At 38.0% G+C, this 16178-nt stretch overlaps 1 protein-coding gene across 19 annotated transcripts in view; it reads right to left on the bottom strand.

Annotated features, from left to right (window-relative positions):
* Positions 1-16178, bottom strand: part of camk2g2 (calcium/calmodulin-dependent protein kinase (CaM kinase) II gamma 2) — a 72324-nt gene that overhangs the window by 31023 nt on the left and 25123 nt on the right. For all 19 annotated transcript variants that reach the window (XM_030155215.1, XM_030155216.1, XM_030155223.1 and 16 more), the window contains exons 3-8: positions 11521-11580; positions 7712-7766; positions 7023-7088; positions 3971-4043; positions 639-741; positions 82-165 (exon numbers count right to left, since the gene is read on the bottom strand). In XM_030155215.1, coding sequence (XP_030011075.1) covers positions 82-165; positions 639-741; positions 3971-4043; positions 7023-7088; positions 7712-7766; positions 11521-11580 — 441 coding nt within the window. The remainder of the gene's footprint in view (positions 1-81; positions 166-638; positions 742-3970; positions 4044-7022; positions 7089-7711; positions 7767-11520; positions 11581-16178) is intronic.

Here is a 16178-nt window from a genome sequence, read left to right as displayed (position 1 = left end):
GAGTGAATATTTAGTAGTATATTATTGAATTGTAGTAGCACAAACACAAAAGACGCAAAAGCTGAGTCCTGACAAACTGACCACATGCCCATATGTCCACTGGTTTGCCGTATGGGTCCTTCCTCAACACCTCCGGGGACAAGTAACCTGGAGTTCCTGCAAAACCTGCGGAAAGGAAGCAAAAACATTTTTCTTACAGAAGCAACACACATTGAAATCCCTCAATTTTATAAAACCTTAAATATGTCTCATTTTTAGTGTAAATGAGAACATTTTCCTTGTTTGTCTTCCTTTTCTGGATTTTGCTTGCAACAATAATTCTAAATAAATTAGGTGTTATAGTTGTGAAAAAATAAATATAGCAAAAAGGTCCAGCTGTCAATTAAAATAATTGCTTGGTGTTTTGTTTTTATTCAACTAGTTTTGAATATTTTCTCTGGTGCACAGAAAGACAGAGCAGCACTTCTACACTGAATAGTTTGTGTAACAAACTCTCATGAGTGACTAAACTCTTTCTCTCACACACTGATGGTGCTTTTCTTGGTGAAACTAACACTGTTGCAGAGTGTGAACACTGCAGAGGAAACACACTGAATAGGTTGAAAAATTTAAGTGGCTGTTGCAGTGTTATCTCTTACCAAACCATGCCTGCTGGTCCCCCTGCACCTCAATGGCAAGACCAAAGTCTGCAAGCTTCACTGCTGCTCCCTTCATCTTACTGGCCAGCAGCAGGTTCTCTGGCTGCAGCAAACACATAGAAACACACAAGTTAATGATCAAGACAAAAGATCCTCAGCGGGGCTTTTCTTGTCCATTAGGTTTGTGTTTAAGCATGCAGAGCACAGAAAACCAGTTATTTAGGACAAAACTCAAGTGTTAATTAATTCTGCCTTTATGTTTAATTTAAAGATTGACTAAGATGATTAATCTGTTTACAAAACATCATCTAACATCAGCAGCAACTTAATGTGAAAAAGTTCCTGCACTTATCCTTGTGCAGCCTCTATAAGTTTTACATAAGATATGAGCAAAAGAGAACATTTAATTAAGGGTAAAAGTGATGAGCATGCACCCTCTAACAAATGTCCTTTTTGCATGAGTAGATGAGCTGCAGGAGCTTGATGACATCTACAGTAAAGAGGCAGGATTTGGTCAAACTGGCTACAAAGGCCTTGCCTCAAGGAGAGACCTTTTCACTTTCAGCTGTCACTGGATTTGACACAGCAGTTTGACATACTGATCACACAAGCACATGTAAAAAAAAGCACTAGAAAAGATAAGGTAACATTTGTCATGACTGTCTCCAAGTTGAAAATGGCCATAATGTGAGATTATTTGAAGGATTAATAAATACCCAAAGTGACATGGCCGATGATGTCAAGATGAGGCAGGAGGTAATGCATATGATACTGTCTGTATCATGCCCAGTAGAGGGGGAAGAAAATATCAATAGACTTGAGTATCATCGTATTACGTTTTGTGATGATGCATCAGTTCTCAAAATCACTATCATGATTTTTATTTAATTGTTGATATGAAGAGATAAGAATTGCTGTAGATGGTTGTTTATTTTGTCCTGTGTTTTAACCCTAGATTGTTCGACTAAAAAATTATAATAAATTACAGTATACTGTCTTGATTACAATATTGCACTACAGTGATTCATACTCCATGTATGATTATATATACTGCATTATCAGATTTTGACAGGTGCATCTATATCTGTACCTGTATTGTATCTATTTTCCTTTTTCAGCCTTTGCTGATACATCTTGCACTTCTGCTTAAATGTCCATATAAAAAAAAAAATAGTCTAACCTAATGTTAGGTAAAAAAAAAAAAAAAAAGTTGCATTTGTGGATCTGCAGTAGAAGTTGTAAAACTATGCAGTCATTTGTCATGAGGTGTCCCAGATGCAGATCTTTTACTCATCCACTACCAACTTATCAACATATTAGATGGTAGAAAATGTAACGGTCATGCCTGGTGCCCAGTTCTGCTTCTGCACATATGCTGAGGGCAGTTATTTGGCTGATTTAATTAAGTCTGAACTCAGTGTAATTTGGGTTTCCTCTTAACATAACACTTTTCCAGCCTTGATGAGTGCACATGGACCTCATTTTTCAGTTAAGTTTATGTTCATTTTTGCCAAATTTCGTTGAGTTTTTAAAGATTTTATCTGTTATTTATTTGGTATCCTTTAGGTTTTTATGAATATGTATAAGTTGTATAGAACCTCCAAAGTGTATGTGGTGGCAGAAGTGATTAAAAATTCAGTCCTTTGGGTAGGTTGTGGTGTTGTTTAATACTGAGATGCCACCACATTAGTGTAATACAGTGTGTGTGAGTGACCTCAGCTCACTGTGACCCTGAACACAGAGTTAAGAGAATGAACAGATGGACTGATGTTTTTCTTTAACAATGTGGCAGCCCTACGTTTGACAAGTATTCCCAATGGACAGGCCTGCTGTGTGTGTGTTTTTGTGTCTGTGACTTGGGGGCAGCGGTCTTTGCAGTAGTTAGCTGTCCTCATGGCCCTAATAGCTTTGATCTCTGCCTCTACAGACAGATAGAGGGATGTCTGACACTTGTCTATGTGCTCTGTTTCTTTTCATCCGTCAGTCTCACCCCCGCCCCCCCATCTCATTATCCGTCCGTCCGTCCGTTCACCCCACTCCCCCCTCCTGGCTGTTTTTCTCCTTCTATCAGGCTGAAGCTGAAACAACGGGAAAGTGAGAGAAAAGAGGGGAAACTGTGCAGGGAGAGAAAGCTGGAGCGAATGCAACAGAAGAACAGAGAGACAGACAGATAGAGATAGATAGATGGGAGGTGGCATAATGAGTCCCTACGCTGGCGCTGCAGCAGCCGGGTGACCTCACCCCACAGTTACCATGGCAACTCAGCCTGCCACCAGCCTACAGCACTCAACTCTCTCCCTCCCTTCGGTGAGTGGCCCTCCCAAGATGACAGGGAGACAAAATGTGATATGTGTGTGAGGTCAAAGCTCTCCATGGCACACTTTTGTTGGTGTTATTAGTATTTTTATGTCTGCAATACAAGATGTCGCTTTCGGCAGCTTTATTCCCCCAAGAAATTACTCGGGATGAAGGGGGAACCAGTTGTGGATTTCTTTGATGGATAAAGGTTTGGTCTGGAGAGAAATATCCTCTAACTTATTCATTTAGTTGTTTTTAATTACTTTTAAGAGTGAATTGAGCTGTAATGATGCAGAATGTTTAGTTTATATGTAAAGTTTGCACGTTAACTACTACCATAATTCATGCATTATCATTATTTGCTTTCCTTATAAAAGACAAAACAGGATTTTTTATTACTTACATACAAAGACTCTTCCACTGTGCTAATGATTTAATGTTTACAGTTGTTAAAGTTTAGGAACCTACAATTAAAAAAATGACTTGCTTCTTATTCTGTAATTAGTCAGGTGTGTAAATGTCGCAGTACTCTGGTATCTGTATTTGCCAAATTACCACAGAAAAAATTAATTAACGCTGCTGAGGAGGTCAAAGTGTTGCAGTTTCTTCCAGGGGTGAGCAAATCCTGCTGCAGGGAAAATCGTCACTGGCCGTCATCTCACCCACCGACCCGCTATAAATAGCAGCTGGTCTGCTTTCGTCACTCCTCAGCAGAGAATGGAGAGGAGGCGAGGAAGGGGTGAGGGGGGAAAGAGGGACAAAGACGTGAGAGGAAAGAAGGGGGTGATTAAAAAAGGGGGGGCAGAGACATATGGGGATGGAGAAAGTGGTGGAGCCAGGGCCATCAGGTGGAAAAAGACAAATGACGTTGATCCCCTAAGTTATTGTTAACGTCACTGTATGACGTCTGTGTCACCCTGGGTGAATCTCCACAAATCATCTTACAAAACTGATGCACTTCTTGTGGTAAATCAGTCTTGAGATGCCCTGATGCGCCCTGTTGGTGTTTGTTTCATGTGGATTCAATAACTCACCTTGAGGTCCCTGTGCACTATGTCATGCTGGTGGATGTGACTGACGCTCTCCAAGATCTGATTGATGCAATGGCTGAAAAAGAAAAGGAGAAAGATGAAAAACAGAGGAGCAAGACAACTGCCCCATCACCTTTAAATCACAGCGAGGCATTAATGTATATGAAATTTAACACTGTTACAGACAACTTCAACATACAATATTAAAACTTTAATCACTGGTTACGTTTCCTCATAATCATTTAAAATATGAGCAAACAGTGAGTTTTAATCACAGCTTCCCAGGGTGGCTTCAAATGGGTTGTTTGTCGAACTGTCAAAAATTATAACACAATCAATTTACAATGATGTGAAAAAGTGTAGAGCAGCAGAATGTGTTAACACACAATGTTTTTGGATTTTTGCTGGATAAATGACTAAAAGAAATGACTAAAATTGATGGTGATTTTCTGTCACTCAACTAATACATCAATAATTGCATGCTTTCAACTCTATGTTTAACACAGTTTTGGGGTACATTAAAGAGAAGGACTTTAGGCTTTGACACTAAAGTTTTCTCAGAATTTCATAGAAATGAATACAATCTGACAAAGCCTTTCAACACACTAAGCAAGTTGATTTGATGTTATCAGTTTATATATTATCTAAATGATAATACTGGAGGGTCTCAGAGCATCTGCATATGTATGTGTGTGTGTGTGTGTAGGTGTGTGTGTGTGTGTGTGTGTGTGTGTGCGTACGCGTGCGTATCTGCATATTTCTGAGAAATTGAGACATTTTTAACTGGCCAATTTTCTATCTATAGTTGAGGATTAGTCCTATCTCCACATTAAATATCTCAGCAAGCTGACAGGACCAATATTTTGGGAGATATTAGTAATTTTGGAATACAACAGCCTTACAATCACGTTGCATTGCCCATGATGGTTGATAGGAAGCACAGTACCATACAGCATGACATCAGTTCAGGACAATGATTATGAGTGAACAGTAAATACAACAAAAACAGAAGAAGTTTTTAAATTTGCCATGAATTTGACCTCATCTGTCTTTTTATTTGTATGGTATACCATGATATGTAGTCAGGAGAATGGCAGGATGGATTATTTACATCTAGCAGAGAATGTGGCTGCACAAATAGGGCTATCTTATATAAGTAGTGCAACACAGAGTGTAGTTTACTTTTTTAAATCCAAGTTAAACTCCTGTTAGTGAAAGGTCAAGTTGGGGACAGGGTATGAGGCTGCATAGAGGCAGATTTGGGGGAATCAAAAGAAAAGCTCTTGGTGTTCTTTCCAAATTAGGCTAAATCTGATCTCCACGTTTCATTCTCCCCTTTCTCCTTCCTGAAACACACACACACACACACCCTCACACACACACACACACACACACACACACACACACACACACACCTCTTTCTTCTTTCAACATTTCACTAACCCCATTTTATCCCATCACATCCTCCGTCTTACCCTGCCTCCTCTACTTTTCACCTAATATGTCTCCTGCCTTTACCTCTCCAGTTTCACCACTTTTTTCTTGTTCAAACTTTTTGGGCTATCTGGTTCAATTATCATCGAAGGTGAACATATCTCAGCCTCTGAACTGGACAGCCAAAAAAAATTTAGTCACTCAAGTTCTCTGAAGGGCTGGGTGATCTGGCCAAAAGATTACATGATGATTTATTTCAGACATATTAGTAGATTACATGACAATCATGATCTGTTGAGGTGTAATCACAGTCAGCAAACAGAATCACTTGTTGTAAAATGTAGGCAAGTTACAACCAAACTGTGATAAGTTTCCTCTGGTTTCCCTGTGTTTATGGAGGAAAATTTAAACTAAAGTCCAAACAAAAGTCCAACTTTTTTTTACACTGTATACATTTGGTGAGTTTAGATGTGCTTTCATGCAAACTAACAAACAAATATGTCCTGTCATCATCATCTCTATATTCTATTCTAGATGGCTGTGTGTCTGATATTGGCATATCATTATTCACATTTTGTTAATTCCTTCTTTCTTTGTTACTTTCTTCCCTTTTCTATTAGTTTTTCTTGTTTGTTCATTTTTTTTTCAAGACAATAGCCATAACTTCTACCAATTGGTTCAAACTATCCAAAAAGTGTACAGTGTACAGAAAGTGGTCCAACTGATGACTGGCTGTTGAGGAAGTTTCATACTGGCAAATCTAGTTATGATCAAACTAAACAGTCCAAAGGTCTAAACCAAATAAGGCTGGTATGAAAGTATCCTTACCCTATGGTGTGATGTCTTTTTTTCTTGTTCTTTGACTAGAAAATTTGAATGACTAGACATTTAATGACTAGAAGAAACAATTACACTGTATCAGTCCATTTAAAATGAACATCAGTAAAGTAGGAAAGTTTTGGACAATCATTATTTTACATGATCTGCACAAAGCGAATTCAGATCATCCATGATGTTTGATTGTCAGATTGGTGAACCTTGTTGAATTTTGTGCTGGTAGTTAACAAACACATGAGATCTTAAGATACAAGACACCGAGATACAAGAAAATTTACATCAACTGGCTCTTAACTTTGCTTCTGTAGAAAACTTCCATTTCTTATTGACTTCACACATAATTCAAAGTAACTTTAGCTACATTACTGTCAGTTAAGTTGCTTTTTTGGTGTATTCTTTAAAATGTTTTCACATGATTTACTGCACGTGCCACATGAAAAAACAATGAAAGCCAGCACGTCACAGTTTTGCCTCCACATTACAGGTGAACTGCTTCAGTGAGCACACACACATACACACACACACACACACACACAAAAACTGCAACTTCAACACTAACAGCAGTCTCCAGAATTAGGGCAGCTTTGTCATTATTTATTAATGAAGTTAAATTTACAGTTCTCAGACACGCAGTCCAAAATAAAGTCTGTACTGTGAAAAAAAAAGAAGTGCAACTAAACAGAGCTTTTGCCTGTTCTATTGCACATAGAAGGCATTTTAATATTGGTTGCTTGTAATCTTGCTTTGACAGCTGCTCACGTGTTAGCATGATGACATACTGTACCTGGCATCTGCCTCACTGTAATACTCTCTGGCAACGATGTCCTCAAACAGCTCTCCTCCAGTCACACTGAAAACACAAAGAAGATCATTAGGTTATTTTTTTTATAGTTAGCTTTAAGATAGTGGTTCCCTGAGACCACCTGTCTACTTGTGTCTGTCTTTTTCACTTTTAATTATTAAGACCCCTTAGATTTATCTTGGGTGAGGGAATAGCAAGAGCTGCTTTAAAAAGAAAAACAGGCCTTAAAACAACACAATGGCATGATGGCTATTTTACCATTTGTAGTCTAGTTTAACTAAAAAAGAGGATTTTAAGGCTCATCAGATAAAAAAAAAGGCCAAGAGCATGCACACAGCGGTGTTAACACTCCACATTTATCTGTATTTCCTGTAGGTAAAGGAAATATTAATAAAATTGTATAGCAATGCCAAGTATACATCTATAATCTGTGGTATTTCACACAATGAATAGGTGAATTAAATGGCTGTTTTTTTTTTTATAGGAAATGTCTAACTATTCCATTAAGAACCATACTTTTATTTGTGATGAGCCTTTTACAGGAAGTTATGAGGAGAACAAAGACAATGTGACAGGTAAAAATGAAAAATAGCAGACAATCTAACAAGTGAAGCTAATTATCCCAGAGCAATTAGGTATACAACTGTGCAAACTGTGTGTGATATACTCACAGGTCAAACACAAGGTAGTGGAAGCCTTCCTCTGAGATACTGTCATGGAGGCGGACTAGTTATAGAGAAAAATGGAGATTTTAGCTCAAATTGATGAATGAGGTAAGAAAAAATGCTCATTATGACCTCCCATTAATGATTAGCTGCTGGTGAATAATCACTGCTACACACCTGTACAGTAATATATTAACTGACAATGAACAAAGCTGTCAGAACAGTATGCACCTAAACACTAGACATTAAATCCATCTACTGACGACTCTATTGGTTATGAAACCTAATCAACTACGTGCAGTTTCAAAAGATGGAAAGCTTCTTTGTGGGTTAAAAACATTGATAATGTCATGGTGGGTGAAGGTGCCTGTGAGTCTGAAACAAGTCTGAAAAGGTGCATTTTTTTCTTTCCCCTTCAGACGACTTGCACTTCAAGAAAAAGAATCTTGAAAAGGTCTCCCTTGAGAGAGTCATGAAGAGCAACCGAGGGAGGAAAGAAAGGAAGAATAGGATGATAAAGCAGCAAGAACCAGGCAGGATGAAGAGGAGACACCAATGAAACTACACCTATTATACTGTTATCATACCCAGGGCGTGTGTGTGTGAGTGTGTCTCACATTGGCCAGCATACAGTGATAAGATGCTTTTCAGTTCTGCCACAAAGCTACTTTGCCATTTCCTTCCTTCCGCAAAGGGCCAGTGCCCATTGTCTGAGGTTTACAGAATCACAAAACACACAGACACACTTTAATAGTACAAAATGTGATGACACTTCAGTGTCATATAGCCCATAATTTTAATAAGTTTGTTACAGTGGACTAAATTTTAATGGGGTTCTATCTAGCATTCCAACTGTCAACAACAGTAGGACGCAACGAACCAGAGCATACGGTCAGCAACCAAAACCACCACCGCATAAACGCTACACACCCAGACTCCATCACACACAGAATAAAGTATAAAGCTCATCATTTACACACATTAATATTATTCTTCAAACAAAAACTCATAGCTGGTTATTTTGACAGTAAACAAACAAAAATAGGACTGTCTTGTAATTTTGAAATGTTATCAGCTGATAGTTTACACTATAGCTCTGTTACCTTAACTCTGCTTTTAGACAGAAAATAACCACAGTAAAACCACAAATCACCTCCACTTTCTGTATGTTTCTTATCAATAGCTGCACAAAAGATCTGTCATCAATCATCCAGACAAGATAAGAATTGTCTGAAATGTGGACCAACAAATGGTGAACCTCATAATAACTCATCCATCTAGAAGGAACACTGTGATTTCTGCATCAAACTCCATTCTTTTCATTTACAGCTGTGTCCAGGGGTTAAAACATCAACAGCACTTCTACCTTTTATTATCACTTTCTTTAACTCCAAAAGTTGTTTCTTAGCGGTTCTCATCCAATCTTGCTACTTACTCCCACTCTTGTCTAAATACTTACAGTTTGGTCAAAGGCCTCATGGCGTTAGTTTTCCTCACTATGGAAGTCCAGCAGAGTAACTCACTACTCGTTCCAGTGGTCACATAAACTCTACAGTCTAATGGTCTGAATAGATTCTGTTCATTTCTCTACAATCAAACACACTGACATCTTTGGCACAGACGTCTTTATTCTAAATGCTGTAATGATGATTTTAGATCATTTCTTAATATATGAAAGTACAAATATCAAAATATAACTCCTTTAAGATAGGCTGGAAGTAATTGGATATTACAGAATGCTTTCATATCCAACCAAGGTAGATCAGTTCAGTACTGTGTTGCAGAGACTAAAAGAAAAATGGCTGGAGTTTCAGTCTCCAGAAGCTCTAAAAGCTGCAGATGTGTCAACTTTCTTAAAGGTTGCTGAATATAAAGACCATCAGACTGCAGAATGCTGATACAGTACGTTCACTTTTCAACATTAAAGGTCAAATAGAGAAACAACGGTCAGGAAATTGTCTCCTCTGTGCTGCCTAAACTGACATCAGTGGTGTTGAGAATATGGGAAGAGTCTAAAGTAATGATGAAGCACCAGCACAGACATTAAAACAGTACACAGTGTGTCAGAGCTGCTGATCTCATTAGTGTCACTGTTCGTGTGCAGACTCACTTCACTTCTTTGGCTGGTGTCCATGATCCACCATGCAAATTGTCCACACCATGACATGCCAGGTAACTGGCTGATTTGCCTATCGTCTCTGTTTGCTCCATAGATATTAATAAACTGAACAAACACGAAAATGTATAAACTGAAGTAATACATAGTTTGGCTGATGCACTCCAACATGTTAGACAAAATATCTCTCATATCCTTTTTAGTTCCTACTATGAGGAAAATGCATCATAGTTACTTCAGTCCCTAAAACTAAAGTTGATGAAATCTTATAACATCACTTTGACTCTAATGCCAATTACAGGCCTCATAATTTGAAGCTGAGGCCTCTTTAGCTTTTCTTCTTTTCCACTAGTATGTAGCTCAAGGTTCCTATGTATGATTTGCTTGTGCTTATGGGATTACACAAAGTTTGTCAGAGTTGTGCTGTGAGCTGGACATACGTTGACATCAGCTGCACTTATAAATTATGCTACTGTCTAGTGCTGCAGCAATAAAGAAGCAGAGGAGAGGACATGAAAAACTCAAGAACGAGTGTTAGGATTCTTTGCTGAAACTGTGACCTACAGACAGATCATGTCATGGACACAAATACTGTTGTTAGCTTAGAAAAGGCAAATGTCAATGAAAGTCTGGCTCCTATTACAAAACAGATACTTCCTTCAAGAGCATGACCATGCACAAATGACCAACAAAATGCCAAAACTATGCAGGTTGTTCCAGTCAATCAGTTTATTAAAAAAAAAAAATATTCATATTTTCATTACATTCATTTCTTTTGCTGAAGTGCAAGAAGCTCAGACCTTTTTCCTCAGCAGATATTTTACATGGTACAAAAGGAAACGCAAAGCAAAATCAATAAAAATAGGAGCAAGGGTCCTGTAGTCCAATGGCATATTTAAAGACCTTAATTGACAGTCGTTTGACCTTTCAAGGTCACTGAAGGTCAAAGGTCATGGCATCAAATGAAAGCCCATATATGACTTTCAATCTATTGCCAATAGTAATTACATCAATATCTTGAACTGTTTTTGAGTTATAGCGCTTTAAAATTTCTCCCATTACAAACCAGTGGGGATTTTTAAAAATTAAAAATTCATTAAAAAAAATCTAAAATCAATATTTCTCAATTCTTTGAATAGACTTGGTAGACTTTGCCCCAAGGAACCTCTGCTATGGATTTCAATTGATTCTGGCTGATGGTTTTGGAGAAGTTTTCTTGAAAAAAAGTTTTTACGGACAAATGGGCGACAACTGATACCAATAGTGCATCGCACCTTTGGGCCATTGGACTACAAATGGCTGCATTCCATTTGTATGTTTTAGTTTGTGTCTGTAGTTTAACATGTGGTTCAGTGAATGAGCTTTAAGAGTGACTAAATGAAACACAGCAATCATTAATGTTATCAGTAACACTTGTACTTTACCCCCTTACGCAAAGAAAAATATCTGCTGTGAACAAGGTCTCTGCTCTGCTATGTTACTGTATATAGTGTAAGTGGTATGATGGTGTGATGGAGACACATTTGTCATTCTTTACACTGTATGTAAATAAGTCAGTATCAGTGACCATGTACATTTGCACCTATCCTCAAGTCCTGATCGATCTACGTGTCATGTTTCACAACAGCACAACCATCCAAACCACTCTACATCTCTGTTGGCTCTGAAAAAAAAAAGGAAAAAAAAAAAGAAAACGTACCTATGTTTGGATGCTTGAGCAGACGGCAGATTCTGGCCTCCCGCTCCAATTTCTGATGATCTGTGTAAATGAAAAAAGGCAGAGGGAGGAGAAACAGGAAGGACAAGAAGGTCAGCAGCAGAATGGGCAGAAAAGGAGTTTCTCACTTCCAACATGTGAATCAAATACAGAGAGAACACATTTCACAAGTGCAGACAAAGCAAACTGAAGTACCACTAGAACTAACACAAAGCTTCCTTTTGGCTCATTTACTAAAGATGCAGTCCATATTTTCATTGCCGCTGCTTTTGCACCATTGTGGAAAACATAATAAAGAAAGTATGGATTGATTACATTTTAAAATCAACACTTCATTCTCTTCTTTCTTTCTTCTTCTACAAGCAACGACCAGTTCTCAACAAGCCCTGCCTTTTACTATCTGAATAAGATCATTGTGAACGCCTCCAGGAGGGAACCACAATATAGTTTCAGCAGTGGAAAGATGCCAAAAGTACAGCACTCAGACAGTGAGAGACGCTGAATGGCCAAAGCAGCGGCTGTCAATGAATATGAGCTCCCAAAAGTGGACAGAGTGACAGACAGCCACAACCACAGACACACACACACAGCACAAGCCTTTTGCACTTAGTGAAATTAGTCTTGTGGGTTTGGCCTTAATATAATCAGTGTCCACTTAATGATTTTAATGGCGATGGGAGGATGTCCATATGCGTGTGTGTGTGTAGCTGCATGTGTAGGACTGACAGATTGACTGTAGGGCTGATACAGAGGGTAGATACAGAGCATAGCCTCTCCTGTTGCAGGATGTCAGAGGTAAAGTTCACAAAGAACAACGCTACCACCCGCCAGATGCCAATCTCAGGGGACAGATGGGCTGCCTGCGTGGGTGCAAGCATGTGTCTGCTTGTTTTGGTGTCTTGTTTTGGTGTGTGTGAGAGAAAAAGGGAGGAACAAATACACTAAACATCTCTAATACATGGACCCAAACATTTTGTATAAAGTAATACTGATTAAACATTACACGCAGAAAAAAGATCAGAGGTTGGCAAAATGATTCTTTCCAGACAACTGGGATAATGTTAGCTGTAAAGCAGTAGCATTATGTTATCAATGCTCTTGATTTTATTAAGCTGATCTTTGGGAAACTCAATAAAACGTTGCATGCAAACAACTCATGTCTCAGAAGCAGAAAGAAAATGAAAGAGAAGCCAAAAAGGAAAAACCAGAATTGTGGCCTAGTGGTCGACCATGAAGGTGGAGTTTACATTCATTTCTGTTCAAACTCAGAATAAATGTATTAAGTGTATTTTTTGGCAAAATGGAAGTTACCACTATATCACCATGTATGAAACCAGTGAGAAACATGCAGTCTTGACTTGGAGACTATACACATGGGAGAATTATTTTGAATAATGGCCAGAAAAGTGTGTTTGGAGAACATTACAATGTCACAGTAAATATAGCTTATGAGTTTTTGGCTGTGCAATGCCATCCCTTCATCATTTTATCCCACTATAATCAGTATACATGTTTAAAATTTTGCATATTTAATGACAGATGAAATCTTATACAGCATAACATAAGGCAACATACTACCTCCAGCCAGAACATGAAAAAGACAAGAAAAAGAAGAGATTTAAAAGAAAAACAGATGAGGAAAACGATATAAATGGTGATCAAAAGTGGGGACAAAATGATGGTGACTGTTCATTAAAAATATAAACCTGTATCAGTCAGTCAACTGCAGTTCTTCAGTAAATGTGGTTATGTTATGCAGCAGTTGTGTTCCAACCTAGAAATACAACTTAAAACTTAAAAACATATGAATCCTGTTTAATCAATGAATGCATTTAATTGGGTGGAGGCAGCTGAGAGGTTAAAGACAGGTCGGGTCCAGACGGACTGGAAAAAACATTTGCAGGAAGAGCGAATAGGAAATACTTCCTTCCTCCGCAGTGAACACTGAGGGGCCATTAAGGCAGTGGAAAGTCACAACTACCATGTAAACATGTGGTTTGTGGGTTTAACAGCATGAAAACAGTTAACTTTCAGTTTCTATACATCACACAGAAACCAACAACCTCCTTTAAATAGTCACCTTACAAAACCAGCTAAACTGTATGTGTTGCTCAATCTTTAGAATTAATTAATAGAAAACTCTGGCACTGAGAGCCAAACAGATGGATATGTCAATTAAATAAAAAAAATGTTTTGAAGTGGATGGCCAGTTATTTGATAAGATAACCATTAGCTTGTTCCAGATGCTGCTTTCTGGTTTATTTTGGGGATCTGGGGCTTATGACAAGACACTAATTCATTCTAATAAATTATTGCATTGGCTTAAATGTTATATGTCTAAGGGTTTGAGAAAAGTACAGCTTAATTTGTTAATTTTTAATATTATTCTTTTACAACCTCTATCTACACCACCCAAATGAGGCAGAGAGGAATTAAAGCAATGTCTCTTCTTTCATCACTAACATCTATATGTGAAAACAGTCAGTCTACTGCCTCCTTTTATTAAAGAAACATGTTTAGAGGCCTCTCAGTTCACAGTACGGCACATACACACCAAGCTTTAATCTGACCAGTGTGTTCAGGATGAGAAATCAAAACACTCTGCAGACATTCCTCAACCTCTTCTCAGAGCTATAATGGGCTATTTTGGCTGCTTTTATTCTTAGAAGTTAGATCTGCCTACAAAAATAGGACTATTTTTCAATACTGAGCTCGGATGATGGCTTTATTATGCTTGTGATGGCAGGCAGTCTTGGCAGCTAGCAGCTAGCAACCCTATTAACCGACTAAAGAGGTTTTAATAAAGAGATAAGAGAATAAGTACAGGCTTAAAAGGGAGAAATAAAATACCAGAAACAACAGAAATTCACTTCAGGAACAGAATGCAACTGATGTCAATACAAGAGCCAATAAACAACTGATGGAAAGCTTGGTAGAAGAGAGACCTATACAACTATCATGTAAAAGAAACAGTGGTGGAAGGATCAGCACAGTCAGTGCGAATTGTGAAGCTGCATAGAGAACACAGTGTGTCTGCTGCTCAGTTTAGCAAAAGTAAAACAGATTGTGCACAGTCACAGGGAGGTGATATGGACAAAAAAAAGGACATCTCAATATATATGACTCTGAATACTAACATAAGATATATGTGCATCTATACAACTGTTGACAGGACCTGCTTTTCTTTATTTCTTTTAATAACAGGAGGCTTTAAATAACCTGAATCCTTTCAACAGCCAAACAAGATGCTAATTGTACAGTGTGAGAGGCATCAAGCAGCAGGTGAAGCACGATTCCACAATGGGCTGCATATCACGGAAGTAACATGGGGGCTTTTTTGGGTTGTGTGCCAGTGAGCAGCCCGATATTGGAAAGAATAGGTGCCATTTTAGAATCTGGAATACAGTTGCAATACTACACCCATGATATTTACACTGGCTACTCAACCCTATTTAAAATGAATGTGTGACTGTGAAGGGAAGAGAATCACACAAGAGAGCAGGAGAAACAAAATGTCAAAGCTAGTCTCATGTCTGCAGTTTAAAAATATTAGATGTCAGTACAGTTGTTTGCTGCATCCCATATATGACAAGTTATTAAAGATCAAATATACAGCAAGTCATCAACAAAATCTGACACAGACTGATCTGACAAACTGACAAAAATCACTCATTTTTTTCCATAAAAGTGGTTGAATACATTTTTTTTGTTTTTGTTTTTTGGTGTTTTTTTTTCAAAGTCTGCTTAATGCTAATCAATGTTGCAAGCTGACACACTATCAGGCTAATATTATGACTTGACCAGCATTACTCTTTTTATTTAATGCAACTTTGTGTGCTTTATTTTTTATAACAAACTCTCCATATCCAGACTGTCTAAAATCTCTCTAACCAAAGCCCACAGTAGATGACGAGCTTTTAGCTTTATCCAGTCATTCCCTCATACAATCAACGGCTACCAACCAAGGCTCCATAATGAATAAAGTTACTAAATGCCCCAAATATACATATTTTGCCAATAATGGTGGTAGGTTGCCATGATAAAACTTTCACCTTCTTTATAGGACTTAAAAGAAGACATTAAAACAGTTATCTGTCTGCACTAAACTCCTACTTCTCCAGCCTCCCAGAGTGATGTTGTGCTATCATGGAGTCTAGTCAGGAAAGAACATCACACAGCACTTAACCCAATTGGATTGAGTGATTGCTGACAGAAAGTACCATCATCATATTCATTTATCCATCTAGTCCTCCTCCATTGTTTTCTCATCTAAAGACCTTAAACAGGCAAGAGCAGGAGATGGATGGATGGATGACTTTACTAAGCTCACAGATTGAAAAACAATACATCCCCCTTGTGCTCCCTCCTCAGTGTTTGGAATTAACTTGTGCCCTCAGGGAAAGAAAACATTTTACAATATGTAAGCTAACAAAATCAGACATTGAGATGCAGAAAAAAGTCAACTAGTAATTAAAAAAAAATTGTTCCAATAGATGCTGTAGATATTTTTACTGTTTTATTCACATTGACATAAATTACTACTTTTGTCCTTTTCCCACTGATGGTATCAGCACTTGGCACAGCTTTTTTGGCCAGCTACTATCAGATACTATTTCTAGCATCACCTTTGAGGACGTTCC

Source organism: Sphaeramia orbicularis, chromosome 15 (assembly GCF_902148855.1).
Source record: "Sphaeramia orbicularis chromosome 15, fSphaOr1.1, whole genome shotgun sequence".
NCBI classification, from domain to species: Eukaryota; Metazoa; Chordata; class Actinopteri; order Kurtiformes; family Apogonidae; genus Sphaeramia; species Sphaeramia orbicularis.
This window is presented reverse-complemented; position numbering and strand designations above follow the sequence as displayed.